Source organism: Gymnogyps californianus, chromosome 4, assembly GCF_018139145.2.
Source record: "Gymnogyps californianus isolate 813 chromosome 4, ASM1813914v2, whole genome shotgun sequence".
Taxonomy (NCBI): Eukaryota; Metazoa; Chordata; class Aves; order Accipitriformes; family Cathartidae; genus Gymnogyps; species Gymnogyps californianus.
In genome coordinates this window covers 70,888,996-70,907,586 of record NC_059474.1, presented here as the reverse complement: position 1 = coordinate 70,907,586, position 18,591 = coordinate 70,888,996, and the positions used below count along the sequence as shown (strand labels likewise).

Here is an 18,591-nt window from a genome sequence, read left to right as displayed (position 1 = left end):
GAAATTTACAGCTGTGTTTTGCAAATTAACTTTATATACACACAAATAGATGGTAAGTTTCAAAAATATAATTCATTGAACAGAGCACATCCATGTCTGTTCTGTCACTGCCATGGTTTTGAGGCTGACATCTCAGCTTACCAGTACCCTGTAAAAAACATTCTAATATTTAAAGCCTTAAAAGCATGCCTAGTGAGCTACAGCAAAGCATAGATGGGTCATAAAATATCTGGGGGTCTTAAAAAGTAGTAACAACTGTTGTCACCAAATGTGAGCATAGCAGGGAAAACTGTTTAATGAAATTGGGTAGTGTGAGAGAAGCTTGCATGGGTTGCTTGTTGCAGATGGAATTAAACACATTCAAGTGTTAAACAAAACCAGGCACAGAAACAACAAATGTTTTTGTCCTGAAACCTGGTGTTGAAGATCCAAACTCATTTGTCTGTGTAATAAAACACAATCAACCTACTCTTCCCTCTAGCATGACTTTAATAGTTAAAAATCAAATCTGTGCAGAGTGTACTTTATTTGTTCACATTACCTATTTGTGGTTAAAAACCACTTCATCTGACAATTTAAAAGCATTGTTTTAAAACAAAAGAATTAAACATAGCTTCTGCTAAAAAATCTTCAAGTTACATGGATGCAATATACAGGAGTATAAAAAAATCAACAGTATTCTACAGAAAATATTCTCAAAACAGCAAATAAAGATTAGGCATGTAGGCATGATCCTGAACAAATACGAATTAAAAAACAGCTAACAAAATTTAAAAAAAAATCCTGAATATCTGTATAAAAGAAGCAAGGATTCAAAGTGCAGGTGCTCCAGTTTTCATTTTAACATATTATTCAGTAAGTTGATACAGGATACTATTCATTTTATATAAAGTGTTCTCAGTAAGACTTAAACATTCAGTTACATTATCTTGCAGATTTTTTTTCATTACTGCTACTTTACACTGTTGTAAATGAAGACTTATGCAATACAGGTTTTTATTTTCTTAATCTAACAAGGATATAATAGGTTGGTGGTAAAGGTTAGTTTTAAGAGCTAAGCTACATATGCTGTAGATCCAGCCTTAGAAGTATATATATTTTTTTTTTTTTTAACTTTTAAAAACAGCTTTCAATTTTTAAAAAGAGACTCTACCAATCTGTTCTGGGATCTGCATACACTGTCTTTGGAGCACACCAGCAAAGCTTCCAAGTCCACTGGTTAGGAATACAGCTCCAGGCAGGGTCACGCCGGAGATCTTTCCTTGGTGGCCGCAGCTGGGAAAGGGCTTTCTCTCTGCTGGGTTAGGCTGCTGAACCCAGGGAAAGGCAAATGGGCTCTGCCTTCTGTCGGAGCAGAAATCATCACGTTTAACCGCATTCGCCTGACGTGCCAGCTAGGCTTGGGATGGTTCTCTCACTTTTATTTGAGCGTGCCAGTCTCAAGCAGAGGAAGTTAGGAGCCAGGCAGGTGTCACTGAAGTGATCTTTCATATAGTCAAAAAGATAAAATTGAAGCACGCGTTAAAACCCACTATCCTCTTTGAAAAAAAAGTTATATGAAATAAAATTATCCTTCAGGGATGTTGCCTGGAACTTAATTTCACCTGAGGTCCTATTCAGGTTGACAGTGTCCCTTTAAATTTTAGATACTTCCTGTTTTGTTCATTTTTTTCCCCAAGAATCAGATCTCTATATATGTCTATTTTAAAAATGCACATAAATATCGGCATTAAGTTTACATTTAGAAATTAAAAACTAATCTTTACCATTTTATATTGACAGCAAGGTTAATAATACACACACTTCACTGACAACTGCTATTTTTTTTCTGTATTTTGAATAAAATTTGCATTTGTGTAACATTTCCCACAGAAAGAGTGATTATACTTCAAGATAGTTAAGTTTGCACCCCAACATTTTCACATTAGTGAAAACAATCATGTTTTGAAAATACCAGGGCCTGTGCCAGGTACTAATAAATACAGAATAAAAAAAATAAATAAAAAACCCGACTGCCTTTTATCCCGACATAGTAGAGATTTCATAGTCACTGGCTGAGGTTATTGGTTTACCCATCATCCTTACGTTTTTAGCATTAGTAATCCTAGCCATCATGGACACAGGCTTGTCAAAGTACCTAACCAGCGCTGGCTCAGTCAAAAGGGAGGCTAAAAATTGTTCAAAGGTAATGGCCCAGTCTCTGTCAATGCTAGTGCTTCTACGAAGAGAAGTGGCGTGGTTGCTCCGTACCAAAACGGTGTCTTCACTGATGTCCTCGCAGTGCAGCTTTTCTTCTTCATGCGAACCTGCACTCAGTACTGAGTAGGAGGACATGGAACTATCATCTTTTGTGTCATCATCGGAAATGAGCATGGAAGAACAGGCTCCGTTGTCCCTGGGAGAAGAGTCTTCGAGCTTTATGTCTTCCATCTGCATGCCCAGGCTGCTGTCGGTGCAAACGGCCTCCTCATCGTTGGTGACAAGGCTGCTTTGGAACGGCTTGTGCTGTTCGAGGGGGTACTGCTGGTGCTCTTTCTTCTGAAACAGCTCGCTCTGAATAGTTTTGCTGCAATTGTTACTGCTGCCGTCTGTCTCTTTTGTGGGCTGCACACTGAAGAGCTTACCAACCTCACCTATCTCCAAAAGCAAGCTTGTCACAGCAGCCGTAGCGTGGTACAGATCTTGCTCGTTGGGGTCTTCACTGAACATATTGTACATCGTCTTGCACAGTTCAATGAACTGTCCCTAAACACAGAGGGAGGAAACATTAATGAGAGAGCAGGAAACAAATCAGACTGAGATCTACTAAATCAGTTTAAAAAGTCTGGAATGGAGGTATGACACAATAGTTTATGTGATTAAACTGAAATTGGAAATAATCTAGGTGCAGTCTAGAAAGCATTTTCTATGACTGGGCAGCCAGATGTGTTGCCTCTCTCAAAGCTATTTCGAATAAACTGTTGGATGTTTCTTCCAACATATGACAAATTTATTTCTCTGCAGCCACAGGAGGGCAACAGAGGGTGAGCAGTGACACACTTAGCATTCATTTTGGTGGATTTTCTTGTAGGAATGATGCTAAGTATAACTAGGGGTCTGATAAAACTAATGAGAAGTAATGAAAAATGAAATAAGAGACCGGCAGCACTCTTCTAAGTGACAGTGGTAACTTAGTTGGATGCGAGCCTTTCGGAATTCAAAACTCACAAATAGGAAGGAGATTTGCTTAGGGCTACCTGAAGTAAGAAGCATTGTTCTACATGGAATAAACCTTCCCTATATGCTCCGGAGGAAACAGCTGTCCCAATGGGTCTCCTCCTCCTTAGCAGCTATGGATATAAGGGGAATGAGACTGACAGTATAAATTACAAAACACAAAATGCTTCTTTCAGGTAATGTGTATTGGACATTATGAGCTAGCTGGTGATATTCAGTGTCATACCATCCTTTGTCTAGAGATCAAAATAATATGTTACCATTCCTATATGTATGTATCTCATTTTTAGGACGTTTTGGGAGCTGAATGCCAGTTACAGTATGTTGAAAACAACTAACTTCTGTAATCAGCTGACTGCTGCTCTGGTAAAAAAGTATCTGCCTCAAAATAAAACCTTTATTCAGTGTTAATGTATCGAATATTTATAGGTATGCGAATAAAGTTTAAAGTTAATGAAACATAAGTAAGTGTCAGCAGAAGTACCTGATTCAGTTTGGGCAAGTCTTTTGTGTTTTTTGCTTTGGATTTATTCTCTTGGCTCCACATTCTCAGATAATTTCGATTCTCTTGCGAGCTCTTCTTGCCTATTGTCAACAAATTACCCAGAGACGCAGGAAAAGTCCATGAAGAAACCTTAAATTAATACTTTTTTTTCCATTTTCAAAAGGAGCATCTTTACAAGAAATGAAAGACGTAATTCAAATGGAGACACGATGCATACCTTTGTCTGTTTTCAGACTCACTGTAACGAACCCATCATCTACTCCTTGTTTGTTCCTGCTGTCTAGGCCAACAACTGGGAAGTGGAGGGGCAGGGGGAGAGAGAGATCAGTGTGGTTTTAGATACATACATACTTTTCCTGTGTACAGTGCAAAGTAAAGAAAATGTTTGCACTGCAGAAAATGCAGAGTAAAAACATAGGACTAAATGATGATTTTTGCTTATTCTTAAATCTGCTGACAAATTCCATATAATTAATAATATAAATACTAAGACAGGGACTATCTTAGGTTTTGTTTGTGTAGTACAACGATTAGCCTGTGTTACCACAACACATACAGCTTCTAGCATGATATATGTTTGGTGATTATATTAGTGCATCCTCTACATCAAATATCTCAAGAAGGAGAATGCCATTTAAGACAACAGCGATGAGACCCAGGTTCTCATTAGGGCACAAAAAGATTTCAAAATGCTGAACTACATTTTGATATATCTTTTGGCTTCAGTTTTTTAGAATATTTTAAATTCTGATCCAAATGTATTTTGAAAGCCAATATATTTATTCTTATTCTCCATCAAGGCATATATGGTGCACTTATCACAAAATTACTTCTATTGCAACACACTGATGACATTATTCTGAGAGTACTTCTGCAACGCACAATCCAGGGAAGTTCTTAGTGTACACACGCCTGTACCTCTAAGGATATCAAAAGATATACAAAGACTACATACTTCTTTTTACAGAGAATACTTCACTTACAAAGTTTAATCCAATAAAAAACTAGGTTCCTAAAAAGACATGTTGTTTGAAATGCATTACCTCATCTTTTCATGCCCGAGACAAAAGATGCCTACCGTGTGTACATTCTGGTGTGATGTCTTCAAAAAAGTACTGAGTAGCTTCAAAAGCAGAGTCTGGCTCTTCTTGCTCAGGGGATGGATCTAAGCAATATAATAAAATTCTTTCATTAAAAATTCCATCCTTTAATTAAAAGCTAGAACTTATTTCCATTGATAAATTTAGAATGTCAGTTTCTAGAAGTAAAAGTGTGAGGATGTGATGGGTTAGGAATCATCTCTCTTCAGTTCACAGGAGATGAACAACTGGCCCTGTACTGTCTCCTCCCCGATCTCCAATACTGTCTGACAAACAAGTAGCTGTTTGCCTTCAGAGGCTGGCTTGCCCATCTTCCCATGTCTACTTCTATTACTTTCTTCTGTGCAGCTCAGCATGTCCCAAGCAGGGTATGAACCCTCTCCTAGCTGGAAGTCTGTCATGATTTGGTATGAGCTCACCAGTCCCCGAATACCAGAAGCTGCATTCTTAAAAATTGATCTCTTTGCTATAGTTCAATAAAACTGTATTTTTTTCCAGTTAAATTACTGAATCACTCAAGCCTACCTCTGGCAAAGCCAGCTGGGAGCAATCAGGGACACATGTTCAAAGCACACGAAGGTGAATGTCCTCTAAAAGCTTATAGATATCTTTACCAGAGGATGTAAACGAGCACAAGAATTAAACTACCCACACAGCTGCAACATACTTAAATCGCAGATTCAGTGAGGATAGCAATAGGCTCTTTATAGCACACGTGTGACAAGCCAGAGAGGATATAGTTCCAGGACATCATTTTCTTCAGGGGCAAAACTGTTTTGAGATGTTTCCATCCCCTCTCCTCCCTAAACTGCCTTTCTCACTTAGCCGAGTCCAACAGTTTGTACAGCCCCCTGGAAAACACATCTATGAAATGATATGGAGCTTCCCTCTGCAAACAGTTGTATCAGCCCAGAGGGGAAACCAAGAAACAAGCCTGGGGACAGAAATGAGTAGCCAGGGCATGCAGGAACATTTTAAACTAGATTCACTGTTAAACAGAGTACATTATGGTAACAAATGCTGAAGAACACTGTATTTGTTATGCAGGGGGGAAGTCACCAACCCCAGCCAAACAGGCAAGAGACACATATAAATGGCCTCTTTGTGGCCGGAGCAATAGAGGGCTGCATGGGTGCTTTCAGACTTTCCAAATCCATGTCTGGTTATGGTAGAAGCTCTTATTTTACTGCTATATAAACAGCTACAATAATTCCCATGAACGAATTTTTAATTGGGAAAGCTAGTCATAAACAACTCTGCTCCAAATTTCTGTTCTCAACAAGACAACAGCTATTTTAACATCATTTACTTACCAGGCAAAACATGCATTTTATACAGTAGCTTCAGCTTCTCTGTAAGATCTCCATGGCATGCTGCACCTAAACAGCATTATATACAGTATGTTAATACTCAGCATTGAATGCCATTCTATTTACTATCGCTACAATATTTTGTTTTAGAAGCTGCTACATTCACTCTGGGAAGCACTGTACTCCCTTTACAGCCTGAGATCATAAGGCAGTCACTTGACCTCTAAGATCATATGGTCTGCAGCAGAAATAGCAAGAGAACACAGACCACCTTACCCTGAATTTTGTACTTCAACCTTGGGTCCTTCATTAAATGTCTATTTTATAATGCTCAAAAATAATCTATGATCATCACATCACCACTCAGAAAGGCCTCCAGCTGAAAGTTAAGAAGACCTGTGTGGACTTCAAACTTTCTGATCTGAGGATCCAATAATAACATCACATGATTTAGAACAATAAGATATTTCCCAAAAAAAGAGAGAGAAATTCAAGTAAACAGCATTTATCACAGCTTAGCCACGGGCTAAACTGATGTTCAGGCAACACTTTCTAGTGATTTATCCACCTCAACCCCTATTTCTTTCTGGTCGACGCTACAATTAGCTGTATGAAATCCAAGTGGTCTACTGTAGCCCCTCCTTCCAATTAATTAAATGGATATTAGTTAAAGTACTGAAATAACTGATAATCAGACGTCTTCATAAATCTTACTTTTTATGACATGTAATTCATAAATAAATTAATTAACCTTCATTAATTAGGTTACACACAGATTTATTTTACCTTAGAGGCTACCATGTCAACTTACCTCTGCTATGCAAACTACAAAGTGTGGTTTGGCAAATACTAACAATCACAGTCTACTGTAGAGCTTAAGACTACAATAAATACAGATGTTAGGCCAAAGAACTGAGTATAGATGTACATTAGCCATTCTGCTTTCAACTTGGTCCTTGTTAAGCACAAAACCTCCTTATGTTCCTATCTGGTGTACCACACTGTGTAGATAATGCTTTCTCTTCTGGTGAAACTATGTCTTACGTTACGCACCCAGGTACCACGTGAAGTGCCCCACTGCTAAAGGCAACATGAAGTAACCACAGCACAGAATGGGCTGCAGTTCTGCATCCTGCAGCAATGGCTAGGGATGCATTCACCAAAATAGGACTCAGGGCACAGGACATCTGGTGACACACGTAGGCTTGTTCCTCTCCCTGTCCCCAGACGTGAAGAGAACTGAAAAAACTCAGCTGCTACTGCTTTTTGCCCGAGATGAATCTGTGTGTGCTTCCTAATGCCAGGCCCTTTTTCCCCTGAAAATGAATGAAGACAACACAATGCGGGACAAGTCTACCAAAGATGTTATCTGGACTCTCTCAGAGACAACCCTCTGGGTCTCCCCCAGGAGAGGTCAGAAAGTTTTACAAAGGGAAGAACTGCCTACTGGTAATTTGCAGGAACTGCCTGACAGTTAGGTGCAGTGGGCTACCCAAGATCTGAGGACTGATGCTGTATTAAACAATAAAAAAAAATTAGGCTACATTCATAAAGACAACAGAAGAGGAATGGACCTCTGGTAGATGTGCCCCTATTATGGAGAGTTAGGGGAGACCTTTGTATGGGTGGATACCTCAGCTCAGGCCACCATTTTGACCTGCATGCTGCCGTACAGGGATAATTTCACAGGAGAGACCAGAGAATTCAGTGGCCTCCTGCACGGCCCCTGCATCCCTGAACAGCAAAGTAGATGACTCTGCTGAGGGCCTGTGAACAGCACTGGGGAGGTGGTAAGACCATTCTTAGTCCCAAACAGAAATACTTCCTTCCTGGCACTCTGGAGTCACAGGTCTTAAAGCCTTCAACAACTTTCAACAAGTCTTGTCTTTTTGCAGTACAAGTCTCAGATGATGCATCACCAGTTTTTATCCAGAAGTTTTAAATTTACGTTGTGGTGAGAGAAGAAACTGTGCTTGGAAGAGAGCATGACTACACTCTTTGAACATTTCTGCCTGAAACAGCAACAGTGAAAGCTGTCACCTTCACACTGCAACCAATGTCCTCACACACACCTGCTCTTACCCCTCTCAGGGCTTGACTACCTCACCCCTTTTCATGGCATGACTAGGAACAACCTTCACTGAGTCCCCTTTCTGACTGTTCTCCTTCTGTCAACACTGCAGGCATCAAGTCTTTTCTGGGCATAATGTCCTATGTGCACAGTTTTCCCCCTGCCTTCTTTGAGGCCATTTACAAAGTAATTAAACAGGTTAGAACTTTATTCTGTTAATATAAAACTTAGTAGCAACATAAAAGTGTTGGCTTCAGTTGCCCCTCTCTTGAACACAGGTGGTTGGGTGCAGAGTGTTTGTACAGCATTTGGCTCCCTGAAAGGATCAGAGGAGTGGTGAGGTTAAGACTCTGCTTTCTGAACATACTCCTGCAACCTGTGCTTGGAGAAAAGCTGTTTTCAGAAAAAAAAAACCCCAAACCACTCAGGTACTCCTTGAGACACAGTTTTCATGGTGCCGACTTTTGCACGAAGCTGTGGCGAGTGCTGCAGTCACCAGCAGTCACTGGAGAGGTGGAAGAGCTGCATGCTCTGAGAAGGGAGTATTGCAAAAACACGATGGGAGGCAGGGGGCCACTTTGAGTGTATGTGGAAATCTCTGTAGCTTACTAGGATCCTGAGTCAGCTACTGACATGCTCTAATCCAGCGTGGTACGGGGGTGCAGGTGAGCTTCTTCACGAGTGAATACCCCAAATAGCTCATAATGAAGGCTGACAACCCTTTCTGAGAAGCACAACTCCTAGATCAAACTAATCAAGATCATCCCTTTATTTGAACTTGCAGTAACACGACACAGAGTAAATGTACAGAAGAATATGCCAGGTTGTCCCATCTTTGCTCAGCTGAGGCCCTAGAGCCACCTGAAGTAGGAGGTTCTTGAGCTATTTGCTGCAGGGGCTATGAAAAGGAAATGGAGACTCCCAGTTGCAATTACAGTGCTCTCATATCCCAAGGATTTCATGCTGACACAGAAGAAAGGGCCATGAGCCCATGCTGGGACACACAGCACCCCTTTTTACCTCCTCTTCATGGAGCTCCTAGAAGGAGTCAGTGGCATCAGAGAGAGGCTTCGAGGGAACAAATCCTTATGGCTCCATGGAATAAGGCCATTGAAAGAGAGAGTTGTGAAAGGGAAATGCTTCAGGTGCCATGGCTGCTTCAGCCGTCAACAAGCACCCTCTGAGATGGGCCATGCCTAGGAAGTACTTGAATAGGATGCTTCCTTTAGGAAAGACAGACTTGAGTAACCAGGGCCAGAGTCCAATACTGCTGTTTGGACACAGTAAGGAGAGAGAGGATGGTGCCCACAGGTCACCTCCAGAATGCCCATCCTCTGACCATGCTTTCCGGGACAGCCACAAGGAAAAGGTGATAGCCCCCTGTTGGGCAAATGTGTCTTGCTCCAACAGAAGACATTCCTCGTTTTCCTAGCCAAGGCATACTGGGTTGGTGAGGCAGACTGAAGCAGTTTTGTTTGTGGAAGTTTTAAAAGTCCTGGGGCATGGTGAAATATGCTCAAACAAATTCCATGTTGTTTTTGTTGACTGTGTTGTCCTTGCTACCATTCATGTACTACTAAAACAAAAAAGGGGTCATGGCGGTTGACTTTTAAAAAAAAAAAGTTTTCAAGCTATGCCACATTGGGCTTAGTTTCTGAAAAAATGTGGTTTTGCAGAATGAGCAGTTTTGATTCTTTAGCCCATTTAGTTCAGTCATGTTGGCTTATAGCCACACTTGTGCATTTTCCATTCATTTCTGTTCACAGTGCTCAACACTGTTCCCTGTTCTTATTACTCACTGTTGGTTCTAAAAAATGCTGTCTCAACCAATAACTGGTTGATTGTTATTAACAGCATCCTGTAAGCAGCAAGAATAGTTAACCCATGGGTCATGTCTCAAAAGGCCATTAAGTGTTACCTGGCAAACAGTCCCTCAAATACAATTGAGAACTGCATCGTAGGAAGCACTGGTTTTTTGGGTGGTGTGAAGGGGAGGTGTGCAGTCAGTTTTACTGTCACATAGCTATTTTGCACCTGCGAGAGAACAGGTGTTACCATTGCCGTACAGAGGTTTTAATGCAAGGCTGCATTTGGAGCCCTAATGCTTAAAAATACTATTACAAAGAGTTGCTGAAAGCTAGATTGGGAAACCTTTTCTCTCTCAAAAAGGATCAAAATGTAAAGCTGGAGGAAATGTCAGGTTGCCATGAAATAACACGATAGGTGGTGAAGTGTTGGTCACTTACAGAGAATAATTCCTGCTGTATTCAAAAAAGGGTGGCCAGCTCCTGCCTCATCTTTGCTTCTTCATGTCAATCCTGGGGCTTGCACGTTCTCTTTGTTGCAATATTGACTTTCATGTCTTTAACTCTTGCTTCTTCAAGACTTGCATGGGCTGTAATTTCCATTAATGACATTCAGCCTCCCTATCTGATCTGCACCTCCACTTTCTCCTTTTCAGGTGACTTCCATCCTGCTCTCTCTCTCTGTCTGCAGTCTTGGTTATTGATTTCAGAAGTAATATAGGTAGTACCTCTCACTGCATATACTGTGAGGTGCAATACCTTCCCCTCACACAGGGACACATGTATGTGGGGTGTCAGCAGACTTCTAAAGAGAAGCACTTCTATTCAAGGGCAAACAAAACTAGCATCCTCACTCTATCCTTCCCCTACCCCTTAATATGTGCACATAAATTTCTCAAAAGTCTTCTTCCTGAACAACCAAGGGAGCAAATGCTGCCTCTCTCCCCTTTCCAGAGCTGGTAGCACTGACAAAAGGTATAAATTCCCCACTTTCAGGGAAAGTTTAAGGAGCAGATAACACAATGCAGTACCACTGAGAGAGGAACACTGCAGAAGAACATATAAAAGACTTTCCCAAAGGAAATACTTTGATTAGAAGTAATCACACCATTAAGCACACAAGTTGCAGGTCATTTCCGTGTTGAGAGTTAGCGGTCAGGGAAATCCTCAGACCCTAAAGGACGTGTAGTTCATGCGTGGTCCTTCTCCCATTGTGATACACCACTGGCTAATGTAGATGCACCTACTGAGACCAGCCTAAACCCCAGTGGGAACCACTGTCACAGGCATGATAAAATGAACTGAACAGTAGCATGAACAGCTCTTAAAACAAAGGTGACATACAAATTGGCATACGTCAAACAAACTCGTTATCTGATAGCTAATATAACATCTGTGTTTCTGAAGGACTGGATTCCCTTTAGAAACAAACTGTTTTGGTTGGATTATTTTGAGAGTGTTGTGAATTCTCCTTACTTAGCCCAGAGACAAATTCACGGAAGTTGATGAGCAAGTCTCCATTTTCATCAAGAAGCCTGAATAAGCGCGCAGCTAATACATCTGAATGAGTTCCACATGCCCAAGGAAAGAGGAGAGCGAACATCCCCTTGAACTGCTCAAAGTCAATCCGGTACTGCTCCAGATAAGGCAGGCTGGGATCATGCCGGTCAATAGCATTGCTGTTTCCTCCCCAGTAGCAGCTAGTCAGATGTTCTGCCTGAACAGAAGGCAAATGCTGTGAGATCGTCATCACCTCTGTAAACAACTCATCGCGACCAATGATAAAAAAAAAAAATCCAAACAACTCATACACACACATTCTTAAAATAACACAAGACCAGCAGATACATTTCATCTACCTAGCCCTTGCACTTCTGCAAGAGGTTTCTCCTCTAACCAGCACAAAAAGACATCCCTCTACAAAAAAAGATGATAAAGCAAAACTTTTTCTGCCTCCCAGGCAGATGAAACATGAAATACCTGTTTTGAACAGAGCAGTAAGCAGCTGTGACTTGCATATATACACAGGCTTGTTGTGCTTAGTCACCCCCTTCAACCTCACCACACAGTCAAGTCAGAAAGCGGATGCTCATGAAATCTTTAATTTCAGAGCATATGAAAATAGCTGTTTATTTGAAATACTTTTTGTTGAACTGTATCGTCTCAAAAATACTGTATAAAGTCCTGCTTTTTCAGTCTCACTGAAGTCAGTGAAAGTTCTGGTGCTGATTTTGGTGGAATCTAATTCAAAATGATTCAGAAGCTTAGAGAAAGAGATCCTAGCACTGCACAGTGATCAACGGGGGTGGACTGTCTGACTTGGTCTCACTGATTCCATGGAAGACTGAAAGAAGGCACTGCAGGATTTGGACAAATTGTAAGACCTAACATTACAGATGGGAAATTGAAAGGAAAGAAATTCTTCATGGTATACCAAAAAAATCTCTGTTATAACAAAACAGAGAAAGAAAGTATCTTGTTTTAAGACACTGTGTATGAAGGTGAAGCTAAAGCATTTTAACTGCTCACCTTTAAATTTGTGGATCTAATGGTATTGCTGTACAATCACCTTACAAAGACACATCACTTTGTGACACTAAATTTCCATGTAATACAGTATACATTAAAGCATTAACAATGGCAAAAATCAGCTATTGTGATATGGAAGTATTAACTGTTGAGATAATAGAATAAAGGTATTTCTGTGCTAAATTCCAAAACTTAGGTCAGGTAAAGAGAGAGAGACCTAAGTTTCTAAAGACTGATCAAAAGCCTCTATCTATTCACTTTTTCATTATAATAGTTTTCACCAGTATATTCATTTTTTCCACGGACAAATCATTTAGTGAATTACTTATTTCCTGAGCTTTTAAAAACTGATTGGGTTTTTTTGTATATTCAATAATACAGCAGCTAATTCAAGTTTGTATTAAGATACCTGATAGTAAGTAACTCACAGACTCAACCTAGTCTTTAGAAAAGACACAGTTCCATATCAAAAATAAACGTTTGCATTTCCTGCAGGCACATGATCTTATCTTTGCTTAGCTTTACCTTGAAAAGAGCATACAGTTCCTCCAGTTCATCGATAGTAAAAGAAGTCTCTGTCACAATAGTTCGTACCTTTTGAAACATAACATTAACAGTTACGGATCTGAAATCCATGTCTCATTGAAAAGCTGATTTAAATTTCAGAAACTGACTGACCTTAATCTTTGCAAAGAACATTATTTCAGTACTTACCACATTGCGCTTTGTAGTATCTTCAAGGGTTTGGATAACTTTCAGCCTTTGTTTGAATCTCATTTGTTCAATTAAATCTGCTCGGATACTTCCAAATTTCTTAAAAGAGAAAAAGTAGTACAGGATAGTCTGTGTATTAATATTCGGAATACTTAGCTTGCCTTTAATGTATTTGAGAAATTAATTTAATTATGTGATATACCACAAATGGTATATTTAAAAAAACTGCTGTTAAGGCATTTTTCTAACACATGACAAAGTTACGAAGACTTTAGGAATACATTTTTCCCAATAACTTATTTTCATTTAATTTGAAAAGGTCTTTATTAAATTACAAATCCTCACATTTCAAACCATAATCTCAGTAGTTAGAAAGTTCTTGCTTGGCAAATCTCTATGAATAGATTGTTTCGTAACTCCTTCTGCAGGGTTTTATTTCAGTTTGTCCTGGAATACCTCTTAATTGCTACAGAGAGAGAAGATATTTAGACTAACTGGATCTCTAATGGCCGAGACAGTATAGCAGTCCTTATGTCCATGAGGATCTGAAACCAAGCATCAAGAATGCAACTTCCATTAGGAAGAAGATTCTCTAAAGTACCCAAGTCTTATTTTCAGAAGTTTTTTTCACAGTGGACTTAACAGTCTCAGGGAGCCCCTGCATATACTACAGAAGCATCCTCGAGAAAAACCTATTAGGAATAATATTCCATGTTTTCATATGTAGAGGAATGCCTAATCCCTAAGAATTATTTTTTGTGAACTATAAGTAGAAGTTTTTGCCATCAAGAACACTTGTAACGTACTTAGAAATGCACAGATGACCAGCAGGAACAATAATGCCAGACATCGAGTATGCCACATGTAAAACTAAAAGGGGGTGACGATACGCTTTCATACAGGATGGATTTGTATTTCCAGTGCCAGTGCATCTACATAAGCAGATCATAATTTGCTAGCCCATTCTTGTGTGATCAAATTAATGCTAAAGCTGCGTTTATCTGTGAAGCTGTGCACCTTTATCATGTACCTTGGGAGTAAAAAGATATTTCATGGACTTGGAGTATTCTGCCAATAAAGAAGTCTTTTGAGAAAATGGAATCTAAATAAACATCCATGAACATCAAGCATCACAGAGGTCACAAAACCTTGAAAAGAGAGGTCTTTTGTGGCTCTGAGGCCACCTCTATTCCAGTAATCAGGGCTTATTCTCTGGGCTGGAGGCCAAATGAGATGGTCTGTTCACATCCATACAACTAAAACTCATGTAGCCTACAAGGAAGGTTGCATGCAATTACCTTCTGCGAATGGTCCCTTGCCCATGTTAACTTTCAAATCATACAAGGAATTGTTGGAAGCATGTCACTTGTTCTAGGTCAAAACTGTACCAAACCTTTCAACAGCATAAACCTTTGAGTGTCAGTTGTTTAGTTAAAATGGCCAAGATCCAGATACTACTATAGATGTAGCTTAAGTGTTTAAGGTCTACTTTTTTCCAAATTAACTAACACACAAATCAAAGGAGTTAAGCACATAACAGCTCTGAATATCTGAGTCTACACTCCATTGAGCTATGCAAAGGCTTTTAAAGCTGTAGTGATTATGCATTATTTCAGTCACTTCTATTGTAATTATTATAATGCCATGCTCTATGGCTTCTGAATTAATTGCAAAATTGAATGAAAAGATAAGAGATTTCTCACTAAAAAGTATTTTCAGTAAATGAAAAAATTACTGGCAGGGTAAAATGTACTTGTTATGTATACTCTCTTATTTCAAGAATGTTTCTCTTTTAAAAGTAGAAAGTCAGTTCAATATCATCACGAAGAGCGGTGCTAGTCACTTAATTACCAAAAAATTCTTCCACATCACTTTAGTTTTCACTGGAGACTTCTCATATATGCACCTGACATGATTACCTAAGAGCTGGACAGGATCAGAGCATGATGGAAAGTAGCTCTTCATAAAACAATCCAAATATTGTGCTTTTGCCAGTGCTACACCTTCACCAAGTTCTCAGACTCATCACGCTCCCATGACAAATATCATAGGACACTCTGCAAGGGACAAGGTTTTCCCCGACTTAGAGGTGGCATGTGTTTGAGGGAGGGCAAAGGACTCCAAGAAAAAGCATTTTTTTCAGTTGTAGGTCTTCCTATTTTTTCGTAAACAATAAATGTCTAGAAGATTAAGGATAGATGGTTACCCAACAAGTACTTTTAACAGCTTAAATTCTAAAAATAGCAAAGGTATGCTCATTTACTTGATGTTTCACTTTTTGTAGCTGCAACAAAGCTAACAGTGAGGTCCCAGCCCTGACTGCACACAACTAATCGAGGAACGTAACAGTCATTGAGTAACAGATGCCTTGAAGTTTTTTTATCTTGATAGTTTACAGTTTATCAGTTAAACTTTATCAGTTTTATCTTGATAGAATTGTTGGGGTTTTTTTAATAATCAAATCAACCAACAACAACTCTCCTGAAACTAATTCTCCCTTTGCAACCAACTCCTGCTTTCCTCACAGTTCTTCACTCCCCATGCTATTTGTTTTTCCTAATTATACTGGGGTACAGCTGGTTCTTTATCTAGAAGGAGCTACAAGGTTCTGTGCTGCATAAGCCCCAAAAAGACAGACTGGCTCTGCATGGAGTCAGGTTATTCATCTAAAAGCAGCTTGCATTGGCTTAACTGTCTTCATGATGAGGAAATCAGAAAAATACAAGGGAAACAGAATTTCAGGAAAAAAGGAAATTAAGGAGAATAACTCTTTAAAGTTATTCTTTAATTTTTATAAAAAATTAATATGTCAGTGTAATCATCAGGGGTATTTTAACTGATGGCTTATTTTTAAAATCTAAGGACAATGAAACTGGCTTGCAAATTTTAGCTTTTTTGCAGGCTTTGTCCTGTGCTTTACAGATATTAGTTACTACCAGCTCCTTTCACTTGAAATTTCTTTAGCTTTGGTGATAATACAGAAGCTAGTGGCCCATGGTCATAACCAGCACTTGCTGGAAAAAAAGGTAAAAGAAACAAAGTTCCACTGATAATAGAAAGGTCTTCTGAAATCATACAGATTTCACTAATATTTCAGTTTGGAAAAGCATGGAAAAGCTTAGATGAGAATTAACCTTTTTTGAATTACAAGTTCAGCCTTTTGTTTGTAAATTACTTTTTGGTTGTGGGCTGCTCTCCTTTGATGCTGCAGGCTTCTATGCAAAACAGCTCCAATTAAAAGTTTTGGTTAAAAGAAAAAGAAAGACTAACCCCTCTCCCCAGCCCCATTTCTTTTATGTTCTTTGCGTTCCAAGCAAAGACAAACTATAGAGTATCAAATTCCTCTGTAAAGCAGAACTAGTGTGGGTTGGCAAGTTCCTGTTAAGAAATCCTATCCTACCTCATAGGAACACCTGATTAGTCTGAAGATATCCACCTCAGGATAAGGCTCTACATCATCACTGAGCAGTGAGTGAAGATGAGGAATAGGTGGAAGAGTGCTGTCCTTATTAGTTACGCTGTCCAAATATCTGGTGGGGGGAAAAAGAAAAAAAAAAAAAAAAGAAATGAGAAACCCAAGATTCATTTGTACTCTCTCCCTTCTGAGGGTTAATAGAATAAGGGTTACATATAGATTATTAAATGTAAAAATGATCAAGCCACTCTCTACTAATGAACTACATGATTTTTGACATCAGTAATTTGGCAAATCCTAACACTGCTTTTTCTCAAAGAGAGCTAAGGTAACCCTGGTAATTCATTATCCTTATCAATAAATAGCTCAAATATAGCTAGTCACAAACAAGTGGCTTACTGAACAGGTTTGTTGCTTCTGGCTGTTTAAATATGCTAAGGGAATTATGACACCATGGGAACAAGGGTCAGCGTGCTTCAGTCTGCATACCCGCCCTGTCCTACTACTGCCCAACCTCACTGCAAGGGGCTTTAAGGGCTTCTTCCTCCCACCGGTGCAGCTGCTGTCGATCATCTGTCTTCTACCCTGCAGCTGCAGAACGCTTAAATCCTCAGCAAGCACTGGGGTTTACTTCAGAGAAAACACAACCACAGTTGTCTTTAATCCCAAAGAAATTAAAAACAGACTTCAGTAAGGCTATACTAATGAAACTTATTAGGAAAAAAAATTGCAAAGTTTCAGCAGCATCTTGAAAACTAAATGCTACTACCAAACACGAGGAAATCAGAGGTTACACTCAGCAGCACTAGTTTGTATTAAATGACTCAATCCAGTCTATTTATCAGCCTCCTGTTTCACTGAAATCTATTCATTCAAGAGCCTACCTAATTCTTCTGAGTTCTGTTTAGTCCATTCCCAAAACAATTTCCTTTGAGATCAAGGCTTTTTCCTAGCAGCATTTAAAAGGTAGCAGGCAAAAGACAAAGTAACAAAACCCGTGTAATCAACTAAAATAATCAACCAAAATAAGTTTCTATAATCAGGTTTGGGAAGTTTATTTGAATGCCTTGAAAGAAGAATTTATATCTTATTGGTCACTTAATATTATTTTAAGATAATATAAAGAGTACCTTATATGCATGAAAGGGGACTATAAGTGTGTAAAGGATTTACATATATCGTACTAGTTTAAATTGAGTATTTCAACATAGAAGAACACAAATCATAAAAGTAAGCAAAAAGAAAAATAAAATGAAGAGACTTTATTTTCTGTAATAAATACCTGCCCAAGACTGTCATGGCTTCTCCATCATCTTTACAGTTAAGCAGCTTGTCTACATTAGCATCGAGGACAGCAAGCGCTAACTGAAATATCACCTTTATTCCTTCACAGAAGAAACAATCCACAACCACCACCGCACTTTCAAATGGCATTACACTGAGGAAAAGAGTGAGGAACCAGGACAGGGAAATGGTGGATATTACACCCAAGTCCTGCATGCAGTCATAAAGCTGTGGAACATAGTCACGAGCCAACTCTTCAAAGACACCCTGATCCACCAATGCTCCTGTTGAAAATAAGGTTGGATGTCCATTAATTCGGGAGCAACTGACCACATCAACATTTAGGGGAGAAAAATATATATACATGTATTCTATATCTATAAATACAAAACCTAAGAATATTCTACATGATGCTTACAGATATTTTCTCACTTTCAGATAAATAACAGATTCTATTCCACTACTGAGCTGTACATACAAATTGAACTGTAATAAATTTTTTTTTGTTTTAATTATATACTTTATAAGAGCTAACAAAGGATCATTTGGTGTAGCACCTACAGAAGATATATAATGGCTTAATACTTACCATTACTCATTAGAATAAGACTTCTCAGCATCACCTGTTGGAGGGCCAGGGTG

At 39.2% G+C, this 18,591-nt stretch overlaps 1 protein-coding gene across 4 annotated transcripts in view; it reads right to left on the bottom strand.

The window, feature by feature from the left end:
• Positions 1-471: 471 nt before the first annotated feature.
• TBC1D9 (TBC1 domain family member 9) overlaps positions 472-18,591 on the bottom strand; it is a 56,085-nt gene continuing 37,965 nt past the window's right edge. The window contains exons 12-21 of one of the 4 annotated variants that reach the window (XM_050896003.1): positions 17,948-18,233; positions 16,651-16,780; positions 13,251-13,349; positions 13,062-13,130; positions 11,484-11,724; positions 6,135-6,200; positions 4,800-4,886; positions 3,928-4,013; positions 3,701-3,793; positions 472-2,745 (exon numbers count right to left, since the gene is read on the bottom strand). In XM_050896003.1, the coding sequence (XP_050751960.1) occupies positions 2,020-2,745; positions 3,701-3,793; positions 3,928-4,013; positions 4,800-4,886; positions 6,135-6,200; positions 11,484-11,724; positions 13,062-13,130; positions 13,251-13,349; positions 16,651-16,780; positions 17,948-18,233 (1,883 nt within the window). In that variant the 3' untranslated portion in view covers positions 472-2,019. Of the gene's footprint in view, positions 2,746-3,700; positions 3,802-3,927; positions 4,014-4,786; positions 4,887-6,134; positions 6,201-11,483; positions 11,725-13,061; positions 13,131-13,250; positions 13,350-16,650; positions 16,781-17,947; positions 18,234-18,591 lie in introns of all 4 variants that reach the window. The other 3 variants (XM_050896002.1, XM_050896004.1, XM_050896005.1) reach the window with 3 other exon arrangements.